The sequence below is a fragment of the Haliaeetus leucocephalus genome, unplaced genomic scaffold (assembly GCF_000737465.1).
Source record: "Haliaeetus leucocephalus isolate CR32 unplaced genomic scaffold, Haliaeetus_leucocephalus-4.0 Scaffold751, whole genome shotgun sequence".
Taxonomy (NCBI): domain Eukaryota; kingdom Metazoa; phylum Chordata; class Aves; order Accipitriformes; family Accipitridae; genus Haliaeetus; species Haliaeetus leucocephalus.
The window spans coordinates 16,241,399-16,261,588 of record NW_010973187.1 but is presented as its reverse complement, the minus strand read 5'-3'; the positions used below and the strand labels follow the sequence as shown (position 1 = coordinate 16,261,588).

The window sequence follows — 20,190 nt, the reverse complement described above, 5'->3', positions numbered from 1 at the left end:
CCAATTGATTCAGAAGCACTTGAGATTCATTGCTGATCAATCCTATCTACTCCTCTTATGGCTAACAGCTCTCTCCTGACTCACCAACTCACCGATAGGCATGGCTGGGCAAACCCTACTGTTTAGCCCTTGCAGCTTTGGATCCGACCTTCTTCAGCCCTCCTGGATGTGAGTCAGCAGGCCACTGAGTTGCATGGGCACACAAGCTGGGAACTGTGTTTCAAAGCTGTATTTCCAGAGATGACTTACCCAGAGACACAAGCACAAGGACGGCAGCACTAGGTATCGCAGGGAAGTTGACTGTAGTACCATCGTTTGCTGTAAGCTCCAGATCATATGCTCTACCTCCCCAGCTAAGGACTCAAGATGGAAATTACCATCACAGTTGCTTACTTGAAATCTAATCCATCTTAACTGTGAATTTTCCGCTTTTACTTTTATTAATTGCTACATTAATCACTAGTCATATTGAGCTTTTCGAAATGAAATGGCCGTTCAATGGCAACATCAGCTCAGTGGTTTTGCCTGGGAATATTACGCTTCATCATCCAGATGACATCACTTTTTTTTTATATGCTGTAGAAGTGCTGGGGAATCGCTTGTTGCTGGAGGTCTTATTTTGACACCCATCCAAAGGTCAGATTAAACAAACGCCAAATAGGAATAAGATTTGTCTAAGTGGTCCTGCCTTGTACAGGGGAAACAGTCAAGCTGACACCTCAAGGTGTCCTGCAGCACTATTTTTCTCTGATTTTAAGATTTTATGACTTATTAGAGAAGACAGTGTAATTACAACTTTGGCTGAGATGCAGTTATAAAATCAACTTATGGTGATTGACTAAAGACACTATAGCAAGAGGTGGATCATTCTTAAGTAAATACTGTAGCAGTAGAGGGACTTTGAAAATCATTAAATTTCACTGAAAGGCATGAATCTTAAAATTAAAAAAGCAGTAACAATGCTAACAAAAGTAGCAGTAACAGCAACAATATGGTTATTAAAAACAATAATTATTTGTCTTGAAAGTCTGTCTAAAAACCCTAGGAATGAAATATAAAGATGGTGTTTCCTCAGAGACGTGAAAATCCAACTTTATTTTTGTAGGTGTTTTTTAATGGGGTAGTTGACTACCTGTTGGTGTTCATACTGATGCTTACCTGAGTGCTTGACTGTGTCCACAAATCAGATGAAGTAACTAGAAATCTTTCCCAAATTAATTGTGCATGAAAAGCTGCAATACTAAAAATGGAGGCATCTTCAAAGTCTTGGCCTGTGATGTCAGAAGTAAGGCCAGTAGATGTTTTTTTTCCCTGAGGAAATTATATATGGCAACTGTGTTTCATGTGTTGGTCATTAATTTCAAGGATCTCTGTTGGAATATCTTGCCAGCGTTTTACTAAAATCACTTTGCATTACATTCTTCAAGAATTAGCTCTTTGCAGAGCTCTGAGCATGTCTTCCCTGAGCTGGGGCAGAAATTTAAAAACCAGTGTCTGACCTTTGCCTTACTTTTAAACAAGTATGTAATAAGCTGCAGGGAGATACATGGATTTATTTTCACCTCTGGATTCTGAAGAATATCATAAAACATTCAAGCTTTTGCTCTTTTAGTTTTATGTCACCATCAGACTTAGCTCAAAATTATTTCCTTGTATAAATCTTTCCCATTCTCTGCATCACCCTTCAGTGAGGACTTCTGTGGTCTAGCAAGCCATATGTCAACACACATCACTATCCATTAGTCTGATGCTTTATTTTTAAGGCTGTTTGGACAGGTCACTTCTCTGACTATCTGCACTTTTGTCCTTCCCAAAGTATGGGCTGTGGTTACAGTGTCATAATGAGTAACACGGAAGGATTTCCATCCCAAGACTTTGTTGAGATTGTAAAAAAAAATCTTTCCAGTGGTATGATCCTTTTGTAAATCACTTGCTTGCCCATGGTTGTATTTTTGCCTGCTAAAGAACAGCCAGTCTTGATGAACTAAGACAAACGGTGGATCAAAGAAGAAGCAATTTTGTTTCCCCCTTTTGCTGTCTCCACAAGAGACATGTGAACGGGATTGAGAGAGCAAAAACAAAATGAGGGCCATCCAAGTTCGTTAGCTAATTCTGTAGACCGTGTGCTCACTTTTTCCCACGCACACATCAATGGATGCAATACTGCTGTCTCGGGGTGTGCACTACCCCTCTTTCACTGGGGCAGAGGGGATGGGTGATGAGACTCCACGGCAAATGCCTGGTAGCCAAGCTAGCCCAACAAAGAGAGACTTTCTGGGCAGGACTCAGGATGCCATTGAGAGGTCTGAAGGGTGAGATGACTCCCTTGCAAAGTTGGAACTTACGCTCCTCAACACAGCCTGTAACTGCAGAGAAAATGTTTTATGAAATAGGTAAGAAATACAAGGTTTTCTTTTGCAAAGCATGTCACTGTTTCTGCAGCTCACCTTTTGGACTCACAAATGGCTCTTTTCCACCACTGCAGGGTGGCTCCCCCCGTGTTCAATGGCTGCTGTGCACCTTGGGAAGTTTTATTTTCCACGTGTCTGCTCCATGGGCTGTGGCCCTGCTTTAAGTCTTGTCCTGCTACCATCAGCTCCTCTCTCACTGCATCCTTCCTTGCCTGTTGTTCATTGCATTACCTTCATTCCCGCCTTTCACCCTGCTCCCTGCCAGTCTCCTAAAAGGTCCTCGGATGCTCTTGTGTCTCCTCAACTGCCCATCACCTTCCTTGTTTCGTGTTCTGCCGTACTGCTTCTGGGAAGAATTTGCAGCCACCCAAACCCTGCAGCTTGGCATCTCTAGAGGGCTGAGCCAGGGAGGCTGTGTTACACCTTCCTGGAGATTTGGGGGCTCGTGAGGGCAAGACTGTGGTCCAGGCAGCTTGGGCACATTCATCAGGGCTGGGGTGTGAAGCATGCAGAGCACACAGATGTGGAGACACACCTCTGCTTGGACAGGAACCTGCACTGCCTGGAAGTCATCCCGTTGGGTGTCCATTATGCTCTGAGGGATGCACCCAAAGCTGATGTCTATCTACGCCCATCCACACAGACCGGCTCATGTTCACCCTCTCTTCATATTAACTTAAATGAAAAGTTTGCCTTTTCTGGATGTCCTCCAAAAGCACTGAAGAAAGGCAGTTCCCTAGGGAAATTTGATTTGGCCAACCTAACACTTACCACAGGTGCTTCCCTCTAGGGACAAAAAGGGAAACTCCAAAGATGCCTCTGTAAGTGTCTAACACCGCAAGGGACAAATCCAGACTGGTCTGTCCTAGAAGATGCATGAGGTCACTCAAGATGGAGGTAAACTGGCATTAGCAGTGAAGCTAAGCAGATGCCTTTCTCACCTTACCTCCTCAGGGAGGAACCCAATACATCAAAACACAACCCTCACTGCCCAGGCAAGCAAAAAAGTACGCTGGAGAGAGATATGATTTATTGTCACTTTATTAACAACGTGGCTTACAACTGTTTCAAGTAAAAAGGGGATTTATTTAATTTCGAATAAAAATTAAAATATAACTCTGAATATAGATTTTCACTTATTTACATGAAAACATATATACAGAATAGAATCTTACAGCAAACTAACAACATGCCCTTTGCCCTGTGAACTTTAAAAAGTAAAAACACCAGCATTGGTTAATTTATATGTATATATATACACACACATATATATACATATATATATACACACACACACATACATATTTGTAACACACCAAAGGGATTATATACACAAAGTTTGAATCAAATCTTCAGTACAAACTGGAATGCAAAACAATTCAAAGGTTTCCAACGTGCATCACCACGAATGGACCATAACTGCTGGTTGTGGAGCTCATTTCTGTTGTTCCGCAGGAGACAGGAGGGTTTAAGTGCTTGCCTTGTCCTACGATGGTACATGGGAAGACTCGACTCCCTTCAAAGCCTCCACTTGAGACTTTCACCTCTGTTGGACCATACTGCAGCAAATGCCTGGCTGTACTCGACATCCCTGCCTGTGTACTTCAACGTGTCACGATACCATTCCCCAGATGAGGATTTTCTAGCAGACAGGTCCCTGAAGGTGAAGGCTGCTGGAATAACTGCGTGTGTCAGCACATCCTGACCAGGTATGGCGGAACAGGGACTGGGAAATTTAATGCATACATTTATAAGCAGATATAAGGTCCGTAATCTCCAGTAAGATTGGAGCAGCAACAAGCAGGTGGGGTGACTTGGGAATGATCATTTTAGTCCTGTCACATCGTAACACAGAGCAGAGTGTTTTGTAGACCCATAACCTGAACTCAGGGCATTGTCACCTTTTTCTATGAGAGAGCTCAAGTTTTAGCCCCTGACATTTCCTATGGAGGTCTGAAAGGTGCAAGAGGAGGTTCTTCAGCCCCCTAAAACCGAGAAGATGTACAGGAGTTGGGTACAAGGAAGAAAGACTGATTTTCCCTACTATCCAGCCAAGGAGCCTAGAGCCACCTGAGCCAAATCTCTGTAACTCCACAGGGAAAACAAAATACGAACCTTTCAGCATTGTAGCTCTGAGTGTATTGCCAGCTTCTTTCCTTCTTCTCACCTGGCCCCTGCTGGGGCTCAAAGCATCTTTGCTGTGAAAAAGACTCAGAGAAACCTTCGGGATTGATGCTCATGGATCACAGCTGTGCTTCCCTTTTGTGAGAGGTCCCCCTCAACAAAGACATCTCAAGCCCAGAACTCCAACCTCTCTCCTTCACTGAAACCCTCCCTCTCCTCTCCCACATCCTTGGCAGTCATCAAGACCAGGAATATCTGTGGGTAGGTAGCCACACGGCAATTGACCTGCTGCATTGGGCTACTTGGGCTACGTGACCTATCCAGCAAGAGCATCACTGGAAACGTTGGTCCCTCCAGAGTGAGCGGTGGGGAACATCTGCCCAGACGACTCCTTCAACAAGGTGTTGAAGCAAGATCTCCTTGTCTCACTTGACCTAAATGCTTGTCAGCAAAACGCCCCCACGCTCATCTATAGTGTGATGATAGATTAAAAAAAGTATTTTGCTGGTATGCTGTGCCACGGGCCATTACAGAGGCTGGAGTTTTAAATCAGGAACATGATATGTTTTCCAAGGTAAGAATTAACATGAAAGACTAAAACAAGAGAAAGGCCATGAGTATTTAAAACCATGACCCATGTTGTTTTTGTGCAGTTCACATGACTTCTGCAAGAGAATTCCACGGCATGGCACCAAACCATTGCAAAACCACTCTTCTGCAGGACAGCTGACATTTAAAGGACTACTGGGCTGTAAAACTCTCATCTTTGATGACTGGCTCATATTCTAAATGCAGCCATTAAGATAATTTGCACTTCTTGCTGGAGTATTGTACCAAAGAATAAATGAGAATATTAAATGCTTCTGCTCCTTTATTGGGAGTTCATGAGCACCTAAGGATACAAGCACTCTCTTGTTAAGTCTGGCATATTTCAGCTGGATTTCTGCCTGCTAGGAGAAGGAGGTGTTTAAATTTTATGTTAATTAACTGCACACTTTTTGACTTCCAAGCGAAAAAATTTGGTGAAGACCTGGTCCCACAACCCACACATCTGTGAGGGCCCTTCCCGTAACCTCGGTCACTTCTCGATCAAATCCTGAGTAACAGATTCCCTTAGTTCTGGGTCAGCTGATGTGATGAAGAGTATTACTGAGGGGAAAATATACATGCACCCACATTTTGAAAGACTTTTTCCACAAATATACTGTATAAAACTTCTCCAAAACTCACATGATTGGGCGGGGGGGGGGGGGGGGGGGGGGTATTGGTTGAGTGTATCCGAGTTAAAAAATTACAGCCACAAGAAAAAAAATAAAATCCTAATGCTTAAGATGTTGCTGATTACAGAAAATATTTCCTGGAGCAGGGAATCAGCTTTGTAATACCAAGCAATGGAAAATACAGCGTGACATATCTTAGCACCAAAACGGAGCCCTCGAGACTATATTTACCCACATGTGATAAAGCTGGTTTTAACGGTGTTCAGTTGCAGCATGTTCTTCTCTTTTGGCATTTGAATTTGGAAATGGAAGGAACAGTCTCCGTTCATCATTTTCCAGACACACTGCACCAGAAAATCAAAAAGTATTTGAAGTGCCCTGATGGTACTGAGCTTCTAAAACATTGAGATGACACTGCAGCTCTGCCAAATTCAATTTTGTGCCCTGAAAAGACCAAGGCAGGCTTTTCAGGTGACCAAATGTTAATTATGGCAGCCCAACAATGTCTGGTTTGCCTTCAAAGAGCTGAGATGGGTGTTTGCTCCACACCACATGACTGGGGACTGCAAAAGGTTGAAGGTTAAAGCCACGGAATGGTGACTTTCCAGTTTAAGGCAAATTAGCTGTTTACCCAGAGTGAAATATTAATGGGCTTTAGGTGCCTAATTGGAAACTTTGTAAATCCTAGCAGACATTCAAATACCTCTGACACTGTGGGTCAGGCCATCTCAGCTAGGACATGGATCTGCTAGATGCATCACTAAGGACAGGGTGTGTAGCCATTTCCCCCAATTTCAGTGGTTACTAAGGGCACACAGCATTTGTAGGAGGTTTTCTGCACCCTGCAGGACCAAACTATCAAGGGCTATTGCATATGGTTAACATGGTGGAGCTGGAGCTGCTGAAATCCTCGTCAGAGCTGAGAGGCCATCACACACCTGAGAGGTAGAAAAAGCCAGGGTTTGGTCATCCTGGCATTGAGAAATAAATGGGAATGTGGATGTGAGCTGTGTTTTTGAGCTGGAAAGGGAAGAGCTCTGAAACCAAAGAGAGCATTTTTCTTCAAGGTGGGAGAGGAGCATCCATGACAGCAGGATGAAGGCAGGACAACCAGCCAGGGAATCACGGACGTTCCCCTAAGCTGATGCTTTAATCCAACATCAGAGACTGGTGCTTTGGGCCTGCAGACTGGGAACTGGCTGATTCTGTCAAGGTTAAGTGCTGAGGGGGTTGGGAAGGGAGCAGGGACCTGCCCATGGATTTGTTCAACCTGACTGAGTGCAGGCTCAAAAGAAGCCAGAGCAGATCAAGATGGGCAGGTACCACACACTCTGCAACCCCCAACTTTTGCTCCAGAAATGCTCATCCTTGGTCCTACGCCTGAAGACAGGCCAATAACCTGTGCCTGCACACCCTTCTTGTGGGAGCAAAGCAGTCTGTGTGAATGTGCTGAAGTTCAGTATCCAACAGCCCAAAAGCAACAGCAGGGTTGCTCCTCAGCCCTTGGTAATGGTCTTGGATAATTATGAGTTCAGCACTTTATAGTGGTGGCCTTTTGTAGCTGATAACACAGTAAACTTCAGACTTTGATGCCAAATTCAGAACCAGGGAGGCAGAGGGAGAAGATGTGGCCTCACCAGTGTCATCGGTGTATCTGTGAAATTGCACCAGCTCTGAATTTAACTCAAAACTGGGGCTGGCCAAAAAAAAAAAACCTTCCAGTGGCTTATACTTCTATATTGCAAAGTAAAGTGATATTTTAGGCTAGCAAGATTGGGTTTCCAACATCTCCTTTGAAGTACATTACTCCAAAGCCTTGCTAATGTTCCAGAATTGAAATGAAGTCCAGGCAAGAGTAAATAGTTCCTTCTGATCTCTGCTCAAGCTGTAAGTGACAATCCAAGAATCCCATCCACTTAAACTATGCACTGTCCATTTCCACTTGCCTAAGAAATTGTCTAAGAAGTTCAGCTCCAGCTTTTCTGGAAGGCAATCAGTGCAACAGACAACAGTAGCCCAATCCCCTATTTCTTCCCAACCTGCAGGCTAAAAGAAATAATAAAGCATTTACCACCCAAAGTAATTTTAGAATAAAGATTTCAGGTTATAATCTTCTCCGAAAGGACAGAGCGTGATAAATGACACAACACTGAAGAACAATAAATTGAAAGACAAATGGTGAGGAGAATGAAACCTGAGGAAATAAAAGAGCCGGCGCAGGATAAAATTAAAACTCTTTTTTTCTGTTTAATAGGTGAGTTTTAAATACGATTTAACTTCCCTGAACAATCAGTAAAGACTCCCACATGCTGGGCTCAATGCTCCACTCATCCCTTGCTTGGCCAACATCAGAGCTGGCTGCTCTCAGAGTCTGCGGCTGTCTGCTCCCCGACCATGCCTCCACAAGTAGTTAGCTGCCATAGGAATATCTACAGTTACAAGGCTGATGGAAAAAAACAATGACGTTTTCGCAACGTGTCCCAGGAAGCGTTAAATGTCTATGACACATCCCGGTGGCCAGAAACTCCAAGAACACCAGAGCAGCGAAGGATGCTCGAAAGAAGGTGGATGTGGTAAGTAAAGGATCAGTGCTGGGATGCTGTTTAGCAAACAGCCATTCTGCTTCCCTTCCTTGCAATGTCCTCGTACGCCAGGTCTCCTGACAGCAGTCTTTTGGGAGCTATCTCCTGCTGACAGATGTTATACCAGCCATTGGAGGGACTGGGCTGAAGCAAGTAGGAGCTGGGAGAAGCACCCTCCCTGTTTTTCTCAGCTGTGCTCTCATTTTGCTGGGCACAATCCTTTAGTCTTCAGAAACGAAACATGGAGCAACGTTTTTAGGGGACCCTAAGAGGGATCCAAAGTAGTTATCAAACCAGTTGCATGGACACAGTCCACTGCTACTGTCAGTAGAAATCCAGTCTAAAACCCAGTTTTTCAATGTCTGCACCGCTACAGAACCCTATTCCTAGATTTCTGAGAAACAAATGAAAACCATTTGATGAAGAGGTGACTACTTTTCCCTTCAGTTGATTAAAACTTGAACAACAAGATCTTCAGTACAAGACAACAGCTGAGAACAGATCCAGTCCTGCTGATCTCCCATGTAAGAAAATTTTTGAAGTCTTGGGAGTTGGCAGGATCTGGCCCAGCCTGCAGCGGTTGCACCCATCACATTCCTCAGTGGCAAATCAGGAAACTCACTGAAAGACAGTCTAGAGATTCCCCAGTGATGCATGGCAAATGGAGTCAATACTTCTTGCCTAACGCATGCTCTAGGGCAGATTCCGATGTAGTCCAGAATATTATTTCTGAGGCTTTCCCCCTTTAATCCAAAGAATTTAAGGAGGAAACTGGTGACGCAGAAAGCAGCAGCTATAGCCTGGTGTTAGTCAGTAGGTTCTTCTGAGCACACGGTGGTCAGCAGGATTATCTGATCGAAGTTCGCTGTCACCATAGGGTATGTGCTTGAGGTGGGCATTATCTGGCCATAAGCACTGGCTTCAGGTTTAGGGCTAGAAATAACATTTCTTTTTGAAGGGGTCTTCACTGAGCGGGCTTTGGCATCACAGCATTTTAACAGAGCTGTGTACAATTTCCAAGCTGAGTTCCCTGAGGCCAGGGAACAGGGGTCTGTTTGTGGTTAGAGAACAAAGGTCTGCCGAAGTCAGTGGTTTCCTATGAAATCAGGCTAAAACTCAGCACAAACCATCCAATTCACTTTTTGAAGGAGGGATTCACTTGCACCTTAAAGTTAGAGCAACATTCAGACTTGGACGCAGTTTGGTTCTTGCTTTTGAGAGAATTTTACACCACAGTGATGCCGCCAACCTCTGCTGAGTTACAGCAATTTCAGGCTCAACACGTGGGACTGATGGGGTCATATATCCCTGCAAAGTAAATGGGAAATACTTCTCCTGTAAACACAGCTGAGGCAAACCCAAGGTGTCTGACCCAATTCTTCACCCTCTCTGGTGCTTACCCTGCTTGGCATGAAGCAAGCCCCCAGTTTCACTAGTCAGGGTGGCACTGGGACAATCTGGGGGCTTTATATAGACTGCATTGGGCTGGATCCTCAGCTGGTCTAAAGCACTGCGGCGTACGCAGCCTGAAAAGATTGATGCTTTTTATTCCCACCTAGCAACCAGATTCATGAAGGTGCAAATGAAACCAGCATTCACTCAACAGTCTCATCATCAAATCTGAACAGCTTTTTTTCCTTTCACCCTGTGGGGCTCAAAGTCAGGTCTTTAAAGTGACTTGGATTTAAGAGCACGGGCTTGACTATGAAAGCTTTTGTGCATGTTCCTGTACAAGAATGCAGTACTGTACAGAATCCCATCACAGAGACATTCAGCTTATTGTGCACAGCCAGCACAGCTCAGGACACATTTCTGCACACTAGGTCTTGTTGCACCCCTGTCAGTTCACTGCAGCTTTGTCTGATACCATACAGAGACCATAGGTTGAGTCCTTTTTCATAAATCACTCAGGAATAATAAATAGCGTATGACTGGTATAACACTTTTTCTAAGACTGGAGAGGCGGGAGAAAAAAAGCCCTTTGATCACTAAGATCAAATTTGCAGTAAACCCCAGCTACAATGCTACAAATGATCACTTACATTTCAATATGAAAGAAGTGTGTCAGAGTTGGCTAAAAGAAATGTTCATGTCCAGAAATTGGCCTAGACAAACCATCATCATCTGGAAATGTCCGACCCTTCCCGTTGGGAATGCATCTGCCATCGGTAGCTTTGTTTTAACAAATGACAAACCATCTGATCCGTGCTGGCCTTGCACCACTGCGTAACGGGTTGGCGAGGCTCACGAGGAGAGATGCCAGCAGTCTTTCGGTGTGCTTTACAAGTACAGAAAAAATAGTTCAATTTGTTGCTAGTTTTCTGTTGTGGTTTTTTTTTTTTTTTCCTTGCCTACAGATTAATTCCCAGTGCTTCCAATTCCACATGTTCTTGGAAAAGAAAAGGGATAGGGGAAAAAAAACCCTTGAACAAGTTGAAATGTTAAAAAAGAGAGGGAACAAGAAGGAGAACAGAAAGAAATGGATAAGTGCAGTCAGTTGGCGTATTGTGCATAGAAAGCAACTTTTACTCGCTCGATCTGGTGACACAGTTTGATGGCTGGACCAAGCTTCAGCTCCATGCATTCTTGCACCGTGGGCAGTGTCAGCAACAGAAGGGCTTGGCCATCGATGTCCTGGGGAAGAAAAAGACAGGGAAAATGTTTTTTTTTGTGGACTCCGGAGGGCAGAAAGCATAACCAGGTCTGGAGAAGCAAGTAGGGAAGTTTGCCCCCAAAATTAATTGCGGTTTTGTCCTCTGCCCTTTTCTCTCACTTTGATGCTGCCCATCTCCTTTCTCTGCGATACCTCATGCTTTTTCAGAAGTTGTCTAGTGTGTCTTCATAGGCTCTCGCTTTGCCGCCAGTTTGGGAAAAGCTTCCCAGCTGCTGCAATGCAGGATCAGCTCCTACAGAAACTCTGCAGAGTCCATGGAGATCTGATTAATCCCATTTTATGACTGAGGAACTCAAACAAGGAGGCTGCAGAGAGCACATCAGGAGACACAGGAGGGAGCTGAAGGGAGGAACTGCTGCTGGTCCCACTGCCAAGTCAGACCTTCCCCTACCTCTTTTGGCCCATAATGTGCTCAGCACAGGTTTATGTCTGCCTTGCTCCACGCCATGTCCCCTGGTCCACCCAGGACCTGCCTTGTTCCACTTCAGCTGCTGCAGAACCAAGACAGAGGGGTCTGGACCACCTGGAGTCCTTGCAATCTCTAATGTCCCAGAACCACAGAATGATGCGGGCTGGAAGGGACCTCTGGAGGTCACGTCCTTCCCTCGGGCATATCTATGCAGCAAACTCAATGAACTAGCACCCCAGACAAAAGCCATTTTATTAAGGATTTCCGTTGGCTTTATGATCCTCTTCTTAATTAAGAGCTCAAGTCCTCTTTATTCTTTAATGGACTGAGAAGCAGACGAGCAGGCTACAAAACTGCTTTTTACCCCTTAGGGAGGATCAGAATCTAAGTGCAGAAAAAAGCACTGTAACTCACAGGCAACATAACCTCCCCAGGACAGCCCTGATTAGGTAGCATTAAACACAAGGAGGATTTGGACACCTAAAGCACTGCTTTGATCAGGACTGTCCATGGCCCAGGTTCTTCCTCCACTGAAGCTTGATGGCATGGCCCATTGCACCAGAGCTTCCTTGCAAATCACAAGGCAAAGCTCCAGTCATCTGTGTTTGATTAAAGTCCCCATAAAACTCTTTGGCAAAGGAGAGACCGGGTTGGCTTTCAAGCCCTGGCGCTGTTCCAGGCTGATTAACAAACGGTCGGAGCATGCCGCGACGCAGCGACTACGGCATCTTGCTATGGAGCGTTTCTGCCTTACTCTAGACTCGCACTTCAACTTCTCCCAGTCAAAGCAGCTGCACTTGGGTACAGAGTTACTCATGGTGAAGAATCAGAGATAGTTCAATGTGCAGTTGGCCATACCACTGACTGCCATTGGCTACGGCCTAATTAACCACACTTGCTTCTTTCTAACTATGATTTCTTAGCGCTGCCCTTTACTTTCAGTGGTGGCTGTTACTCATTAGCCAAGGAATGGCTGTTTCTATATAAATTTTACACATTCACACTGACTTGAGATGAAGAGCATTGGCTTCTGCTCCCGCAAACCTACCTGCTTAATGGGGAGATGCTTGGCACCTCCTAAAATTAGGTCATCCAAGGGCCTGACTGCCAGATCTTCAGAGGGATGCAGATAGGACGTAGGTGTCTACATACTCAAAGCATCTAGGTGTTAGTGACAAAATTCAGGCAGCCGGGTTTGGGTTCAAGCAGCAGTTTTCTGCTTCCCAGGCCAATATTTTAAAATACAGTGGAACCCATGTGGCCAGGAGAGACAGCTTGCTAGGTACCAAATAACCACTCTCTGTTGGTACACTGAGGTGCCTGTGTGACCCCAGGATGGCAGTGTGGACCTTGGCATGAACAAGAAAGGTCTAAACCTCCTGCTTTTCACAAGCACTCCAGCTGGGGTGTTTCTGGTCTCTCTGAGGATCTGGCAAGGCTCTGATTCAAGTTTCCAAGGGCTTCCATGCCTTGCCAAAATTTGTGCTACAGCCTGGTCTGAGGGGATCTAAAGTCTGATCATAATCTGTCTGTCAAAGCCCCAGGCCCAGCTAGCAAGGTGGTATGTGCCGCTCTTTTTTTTCGTGATGTGAATAAGCACCACGGACACAAAGAGAAGAGTTACATGAAGACCTCTACCTGCTCCTGAAATATTTTGGCAAGGGGTGCACAGTCGGTCAGTTTAATAAACCTCACGACATCAGTCACGGTCCACTCCAACGGATTACTGTCCAGGATGAGCTTCTCTTCCTCTTCTTGCTTAATTTCCTACAAAAAAACCCCAAAAGCTGTCATAAAGAAAAACACCTTGTGTGGAGAACCAGGGCAGGGATGCCCTCCTCAGATGAGGAAGGCTTGGCACGGAAGGGTCATTTAGGAAGAATACCGCCGTTAATTGGGAGCGATCGCGGGACATACCTCCTTGACTTGCGCGCACTTCTCCGCCTCGCCGTAGGAGTGGGGCTGCGGTCTCCGGCTCCGTCGGGCTCTCTCCGTGGGAGGAGGTCTGTCCGACTCGGCGCTGCTCCGCAAGGTGACCGCTCGCCGGGGCCTGGCGGAGGGGACCTCGGCAGAAGAGGTATCCGTCTGGTCATCCCGGAGCTCTGAGCTGGTTTCCTCGCTTCCCGTCTCGTCCTCCATCGCGTCCGGCTCGTCATCTTCGCTCTCCTGCACGAGAACCGTCAGAGAAACAGCATCCAGGCTCGGAGATTAATACGGCAGAAAATCGAAAGGCACTGGGTCAAACTGCGCACCCGTGCCCACGCTGGTCCAGGGTAACATTTATTTTAACCCAATTATCTCATTTTCATTGCAGTGCTAAGTAGATTAGCCCTCAATTCAGATTTGTTACACAATATAGAAGAAAAAAATACATGGTGGACAAATCCTTTTTCTGTTTCTAACAAAAGGTCAACGGCAATAACTCATCTGGCATGAAATGTTCCTCTGCTGGCCTTGCATCTCAAACCTCGTGGCACTGGAGATGTGCGTGAGAAGGGGAAATGGAAAATACTAAAAGGACAAAACGAAACTCAGGTTGCTCGAGATAACATAAAATCACAAATAGGCTTGAGTTTAAACCTTCGCCTTGCTTCAAATTACCACAGGTGTCACCGGTATTGAAAGGAAGGAAATTCTGGTGCCTTTTAAAAATATCTAAATCTACAAGTGCATACTTGAACTTGATTTCTCAGCTGGCATTTCTGTAAAACCCAGGACAGAGGATTTCACCAAGATTTCCCTGCTTTCAGCCCAACACCTAACTGCTGAAGGTGAAGCACAAATTTCCATTTAAAGGATATTATACCAGATTCTTGTTATTTCTGTCACACAGAGCTTGCAAGAACACATCAATTGGTGGGAACTGTGTATTTTGAACTTTATATATACGTAAGTGGCCCAAATGGCTTTGACAGCTGAGCTCTGATCAAAGCATGAGCATGCATCCAAGCCATATGCTTAGGTCTTAAGTGAAAGAGCAATTTTAGACAAAGTTAGTTATATTGGCTGAAAGGCTGAAAAATTGGCTAATGGTTGATTTAGGCTTAACATGAGTTTAAATTCCTTTGAAGCAGGTATAATTTAAGGAAATGAAGCAGAACTACACCTAAATGAGGACCAAGTCATGAAGATGCAAGCAATCAACTGAAAGCTGACTAAAATATCCCCCTCCAGCTGAAGTACAGGGAATTTAAGTAAATCAGTTTTATTTCACATTGCACAAAGCAGCAATCACTGGCACTCAGCTGAGGAAAGGAAATCAGATATGAACTTTGTCATTATATCAGGGGAAAACCACCTGGGAACGGTCCACACAGAACTAATTCTGCTCCAGGTTGTATCTGGACACAAATCATTGCTGAAGCTGGGATCCTGTCGTATTACACAGCATTTGGAAAGACTGAGGCCTCAAATACCATATATTTGGGACACAAACCATTTGCTTGTATTCTAAAGCCTCTAGAACTTCTATTGCTTGATGTTGTGAACCCAAAATATTACAAATGGTTAATGAAAAAATAAAAGCCCTTGAAACCACAATGGCCCATGAGTTGTTATTATTATTTATAGTACATGGAGATCTTAGACATGGATCACAGACCTCCTTCACTCTGCTAGATGCTGTGCAAAGCATCTAACAGGCTCGTCTACCTGCCTAAAGGCTTGTAAGGAAGCAAAAGAAAACAAAGATACAATATTAGACAGCATGTTAGCTAGTAAGCATTATGAAGATGGGAGCAAAAACTCTGTTTGTTAACTCTAGTATGGACAAGGGTAGAAGTCCCCAAAGTGTCCCAAGAAAACCAGTCTGACCTTAGAAGAACAGAGCAGCAAGGAGGGATTCAAAAAGGAAAACCTAAGTGTTGAGGTTTGCCGAGACGTCCCTCAAAAGGAAGAAGCAGATGGGGGGACAAAAAAGCACCAAGGGGCTTTTGCTGATTTATCCCACCACAACACGCACCTCTGCAGAGCCTGCAGCATTCAAATCAACAGCTGATGACCTCCTTTTCTTCTGCACAAAGATGGATTTCCGCCTCTTTCTACGTCTGGCTGGCTTGACATGTCCACTTTTCATGTTGTTATTTTCCCCAATTGGTGGCTTAATGATTTTTTTCCTCTTCCCATAATAATAAGCTGGAGGAATGAAGCAAAATACCCATTAAAAACTTTAACCACCAAGAGAAGGAAACTTTGGCTTGCTCCTTGCTACTGATTCAATACTGCACTCTAGGTGCACTTTTACAAGAAACTTTAAAACACATTGATTTGGAAAAAATGTCCAGTGTAAATACAAGATGTCATCTTGGACTAGCGCAGAGTGTTACAGCTCTTATGTATACACATTTATTGCTGATGAGTGAGGAGTTCAGAATTTAACCCTACAATATGTACTTAGGAAAAGCTTCCACTAAGCCGAGCAGTGATTTGGAGGGAGAGAGGCTAGCATGTTCTAGATTTGATCCCATGCCCTTCTGCATGAGTTAACAGTCTTAGATACTCTTTCAGTCGCTAATGTTTTCAGCAGAGAGTGAAGAGGACCAGCTATCCTGAATTATGTGTGTTTGTTCAATGCACGAAGGAACGGGCTTTTATTACCTTTGACTATTTCGTGGCCCAAGTTGAAATTAAGGATGTGAGAGTCCTCTGACCTTACGTGAGGGACTTGTGTGAGATGCCTTTTGACATGCTCTACAGCAACCTCTGGGGCTGACAGATACTCTGCCCTTCACCACGTAGGGTATCCTGGGACAATTAAAATGTCACTTGGCACCTATGTCAAAGTTCATAACTGAATTGAGCTTTTCATCAAATTGATGGAGTTTTGAGGAACGATTCATCTAGCCACATACAACCATCAACTCGAAGATGAGAAAATCTCAGCTGGAGCTTCCCTACCTGTACTCCCACAGCTCTCCAACAGGAGCTAGGAGTCTAGCTCAGGTGTAGAATTGTACAGAAACCCATATTTAGCAATGGGAATCTCTCCCTGAGCCCATTTCTCCTTCTACTGTGGCACCAAACAGAAGCTAATTAGTTTAAATCAATCATATGGGTTTCTTATAACCTTTGTGGAAGGACAGCACTCACTTCCACTTTCCTAACCTAAGAGCCAATAAAATCAGTAACATTGACAACAAAAAGCGTCGAACACATGCCTACCTTCAGTCTTCCTGAGTAGGTAGGAGCATGTTTAAATATTAAATACCCTGAGCAGAGAGAGTCAGTGCTACCAAACTCCTTCCAGCACCTCGGCACTGTGATACCAGCCTGTGCTGGTACGTATGCCAGAAACTCTTCACTGAGTAGGACAGGATTCATCTCAACTAACGACGCTGTCTCAGATGTAGCAGTTTAAATCTCAGCTGGCCACTGCAGGTTCCTTTTATGTGTTCCTTATATTAACTTCATGTATGAAGAAAACTCAAGACTTCTAAAAAGTAATGACTTTCAAACAGATATATTAGGATGGAGTGAGATGGACAGTTTTCTGGAGATGCCCATTTCTCTGTATAGAATAGTAAGGGAGCCTGTGGTGGCCTGGTCATGATTACATAAATGCTCTTAGATGAGACGAATCCTACTCAATATTAACATGTTACACAACTCCTCTTCTTCATCACTAGCTCATGCACAGTCTCCCACCGCTCTGATTCCCAGCTAGCAACAAGAAGCATTTTGGCCAATACTCACTGTACTTGGTTTTAGTATGAATGGAGCAGTTCTCTGGGCAGACTTCGGCCACCAGAACAGGACTGAACAAGTTGGGGCAGCATTCCAACTTTGCACAGACTCTTCTGCAGAAATCTGCTACCTGATCCGATGTCCGCACAATCTTAACGGTCGCCCTGTATGTCTTCCCTCTGTATCTAGAAAAATGTACAAGACCCCATGTCACCAATCAGGCAATGTCCTCTGATGCTACAGACCAGACCCTCCTCTGTTAGGGAGATACCTTCCCTAATGACTTTTGGGAGAGCGTCTCTCTTGAGAATGCACGCAGAATAGGTCTACTTGTTTTAGTGGCTCCACTTCAGATGGACTTGAGGAAGGAAAGGCAGGGTGAAATGACCCTGGAATCAGAGGTGTGGACATGACTTGGGGAGGAATGCATGCGCAGACTGGATATACCTGCAGATAAGGCAAGAGACGGAAAAAAATCACAGGAGGCTTGGTGAGGATATTACACAGGACAGCATGCCCATACTACGAGCTGATGCAGTTTTGGGAAGAAGGATGTAGTCTCTCCTCATATATTGATCTGCAATGAGAAGCTTGTATGCCTTGCAGAGCTTTCTGGTCACCACCCTGTATGTGGGGTGCACTGGAGACTGTCTCTGTAAGCCCCCAATACACCTTTGGTCTTCTCCATTGCCATCTTTCTTGACGCAGCTCCAACATCATACAATCAATCATAGAATCATAGAATTGTTTTGGTTGGAAAAGACCGTTAAGATCATCGAGTCCAACCGTCAACCCAACACCACCATGCCCACTCATGTTCCAGCTCACAAGAAGCCCACAGTTTCGTTGTGCCAACAGCGGTTGCATCTGGGTGAAACTGGACTGTCTGCCATACAGGGACCAGATGACTTCACCACTATGAGATTTGGGCAGTACAAGACCCGAGGAACTCATCAGGAGTGTCTTGAGTCATTTAACAGGGCTGCGAGAACAGGCCCTAAAAACAGTGATTCCTACAGGGAATGCTTAGAGCAGATGCAATGAAAGGTTTGTCTTAAATTTGTTATCCATGTGCTACTAAAACATTTATTTCAGTGTTTTATATGAAGTGTTTCTGAGCGATAAATGGCTAAGAAAGATATAGTTACATCCCTGCTGTAATACATTGTAGATGCGAACTCTGAAAAACCAATTATCCCCATAATTTATTAAACAGCAGCACCAAGCTATTGTAAATGGTGAGATAAGGTTTTTAAAACATCTCTTGCACGTCCTGAGGAATGCAACACAAGAGACAATCACGCGAGTGCCTGGTGCTAAGGCATTATAAATGTGCTTAGAGGAGAGAAAAGTAACACACACAAAAGAGAAAGAGGGAGAGACAGTGAAAGAAAGATTACTGGATGGGAGGCAACGAAATACAAAGATACAGTCATCAGGAAAAATGAGACAAAGCATTTGTGAGTGCATTAAGACCCACAGTTCCCTAGCAGGGAATCAGCTGCTGATAGTCAGATATGGAAGAGGAAGAGGAGGGGAAGGTGAAACAAAGGAGACGAGGCCAGAGAGTTAAAACACACAGCATGTGCCCAGACCCAATTCCCTCTCTCTGAAGGTTTTACTGAGTTGCGCAAAGCAGCTGAGAAACCACCTTTTGCTGCTCTTCCTCCCAAAAGCTTCTTCCAGAAACACTGGGGTATGGGAAAAGGGTTTGAAACTGTGGTACGTGAAGTGTTATAGAGGCGTACCCAAACGAAACTGGGGTCTGAGAACCGCCCAGTCCAACCATCTTCATGTCACAAAAGACTTGATCCAAAATATCACCTCAACACAAAACTCTTCCAGAACCTATATGAGCATTTCTGCAAGGCACCAGCTCCGATACCCCAGCTGGTGCCTGACCAAGGACACCAGGTCATGGTGACAATCCTGGATTCATTCATCCTTCTGGATGAATGAATGAATTAAATGACTTAACTAGCCAATTCTTCACGCCCCTCAACAGACCTGGACAACAGATCTAAAATGGAAAAAAGTGTTCCTTCCAGATGCAGAGTGCTGTTATCCCAGCTTCCCTATGAAATAGCTGCACAAGCAGGCTGGCTAAAGAAGGTTTGGCAATACCTAATATCGAAAGAACAAATTCCACAGGCATTTAAATATATCTACTTATAAATGTTTTATATTTCTTTTCAGTGTGTTTGAAAAGACTCCTGCCCTTATTACTTCTCCAGGAGCCATTAAGTTTAACAACAGCCTAGATCATTAGGTCAGTAAGTCTGACTCCTGTGACAGGCTGCGGAATTTCATTGCGTTACCTTCACCTGAACCCCAAAACCTTTGGTTGGACTAAAGCATCACTTCCAGAAAAGCACCAGCCTCCCCTCGAGGGTCTCCACCCTGGAAGAATCCTGGCAGTGGGAGCACCTGTAGCGATACCTGATGAGCCTATGCCTCATTTTATGTCTGGATGTGTCTGGATTTAACGTACATTTAGTTGTCCTTGTTCTGACTTTCACCACTAGGATGAAAAGACTGCATCTGGTTTTGTTTCCCTGCAAAAGCACTGTAATCAAATTGCCTCTTGATCTTCTTTCTTATAAGCTAAGAAAGCTGCCTGATGGGTATTATTCAAGGATGGCTGACTTTTTCTAACTGTGTGCTTCCTATTGTGTTTGGCTGCCTAGAAAGGACCCATTGTACTAAAGTGCCTGGTGAAAGAAAAAGATGAAACTAGGAAAATGAACAACTGACTGATTTCACAGTCTGGTTTGAATGCAACGCACATAGTAATTAACAGAACGGATGGCTAAATGGAGATCAACATGACTGCAGCAATCAGTCTCAATAACCCAAGGTGTTAGTACTGGCCCCAGTAATATTTTTTACGTGATTTTGGCCTTGGCAGCACCTCTTTCAACTATAAACCAGGTTCTACTAATATTTTCCATATTCCTCACACACTAAAGATTTTTAACACAAACATCACCAAACGTAATCTGAGCTGTTCTAGGACAGCCATGTGGAAAGAGCTCCTTTGTATATAATCAGAAAACCCTTTTCCATTAGCATTGCTCAAAAAATTACC

At 44.4% G+C, this 20,190-nt stretch overlaps 1 protein-coding gene across 1 annotated transcript in view; it reads right to left on the bottom strand.

Moving 5' to 3' along the window:
- Positions 1-10,830: 10,830 nt before the first annotated feature.
- Positions 10,831-20,190, bottom strand: part of SFMBT2 (Scm-like with four mbt domains 2) — a 100,921-nt gene continuing 91,561 nt past the window's right edge. Inside the window, exons 16-20 of the mRNA XM_010581012.1 lie at positions 17,112-17,287; positions 15,382-15,554; positions 13,338-13,586; positions 13,059-13,187; positions 10,831-10,971 (exon numbers count right to left, since the gene is read on the bottom strand). Coding sequence (XP_010579314.1) covers positions 10,831-10,971; positions 13,059-13,187; positions 13,338-13,586; positions 15,382-15,554; positions 17,112-17,287 — 868 coding nt within the window. The remainder of the gene's footprint in view (positions 10,972-13,058; positions 13,188-13,337; positions 13,587-15,381; positions 15,555-17,111; positions 17,288-20,190) is intronic.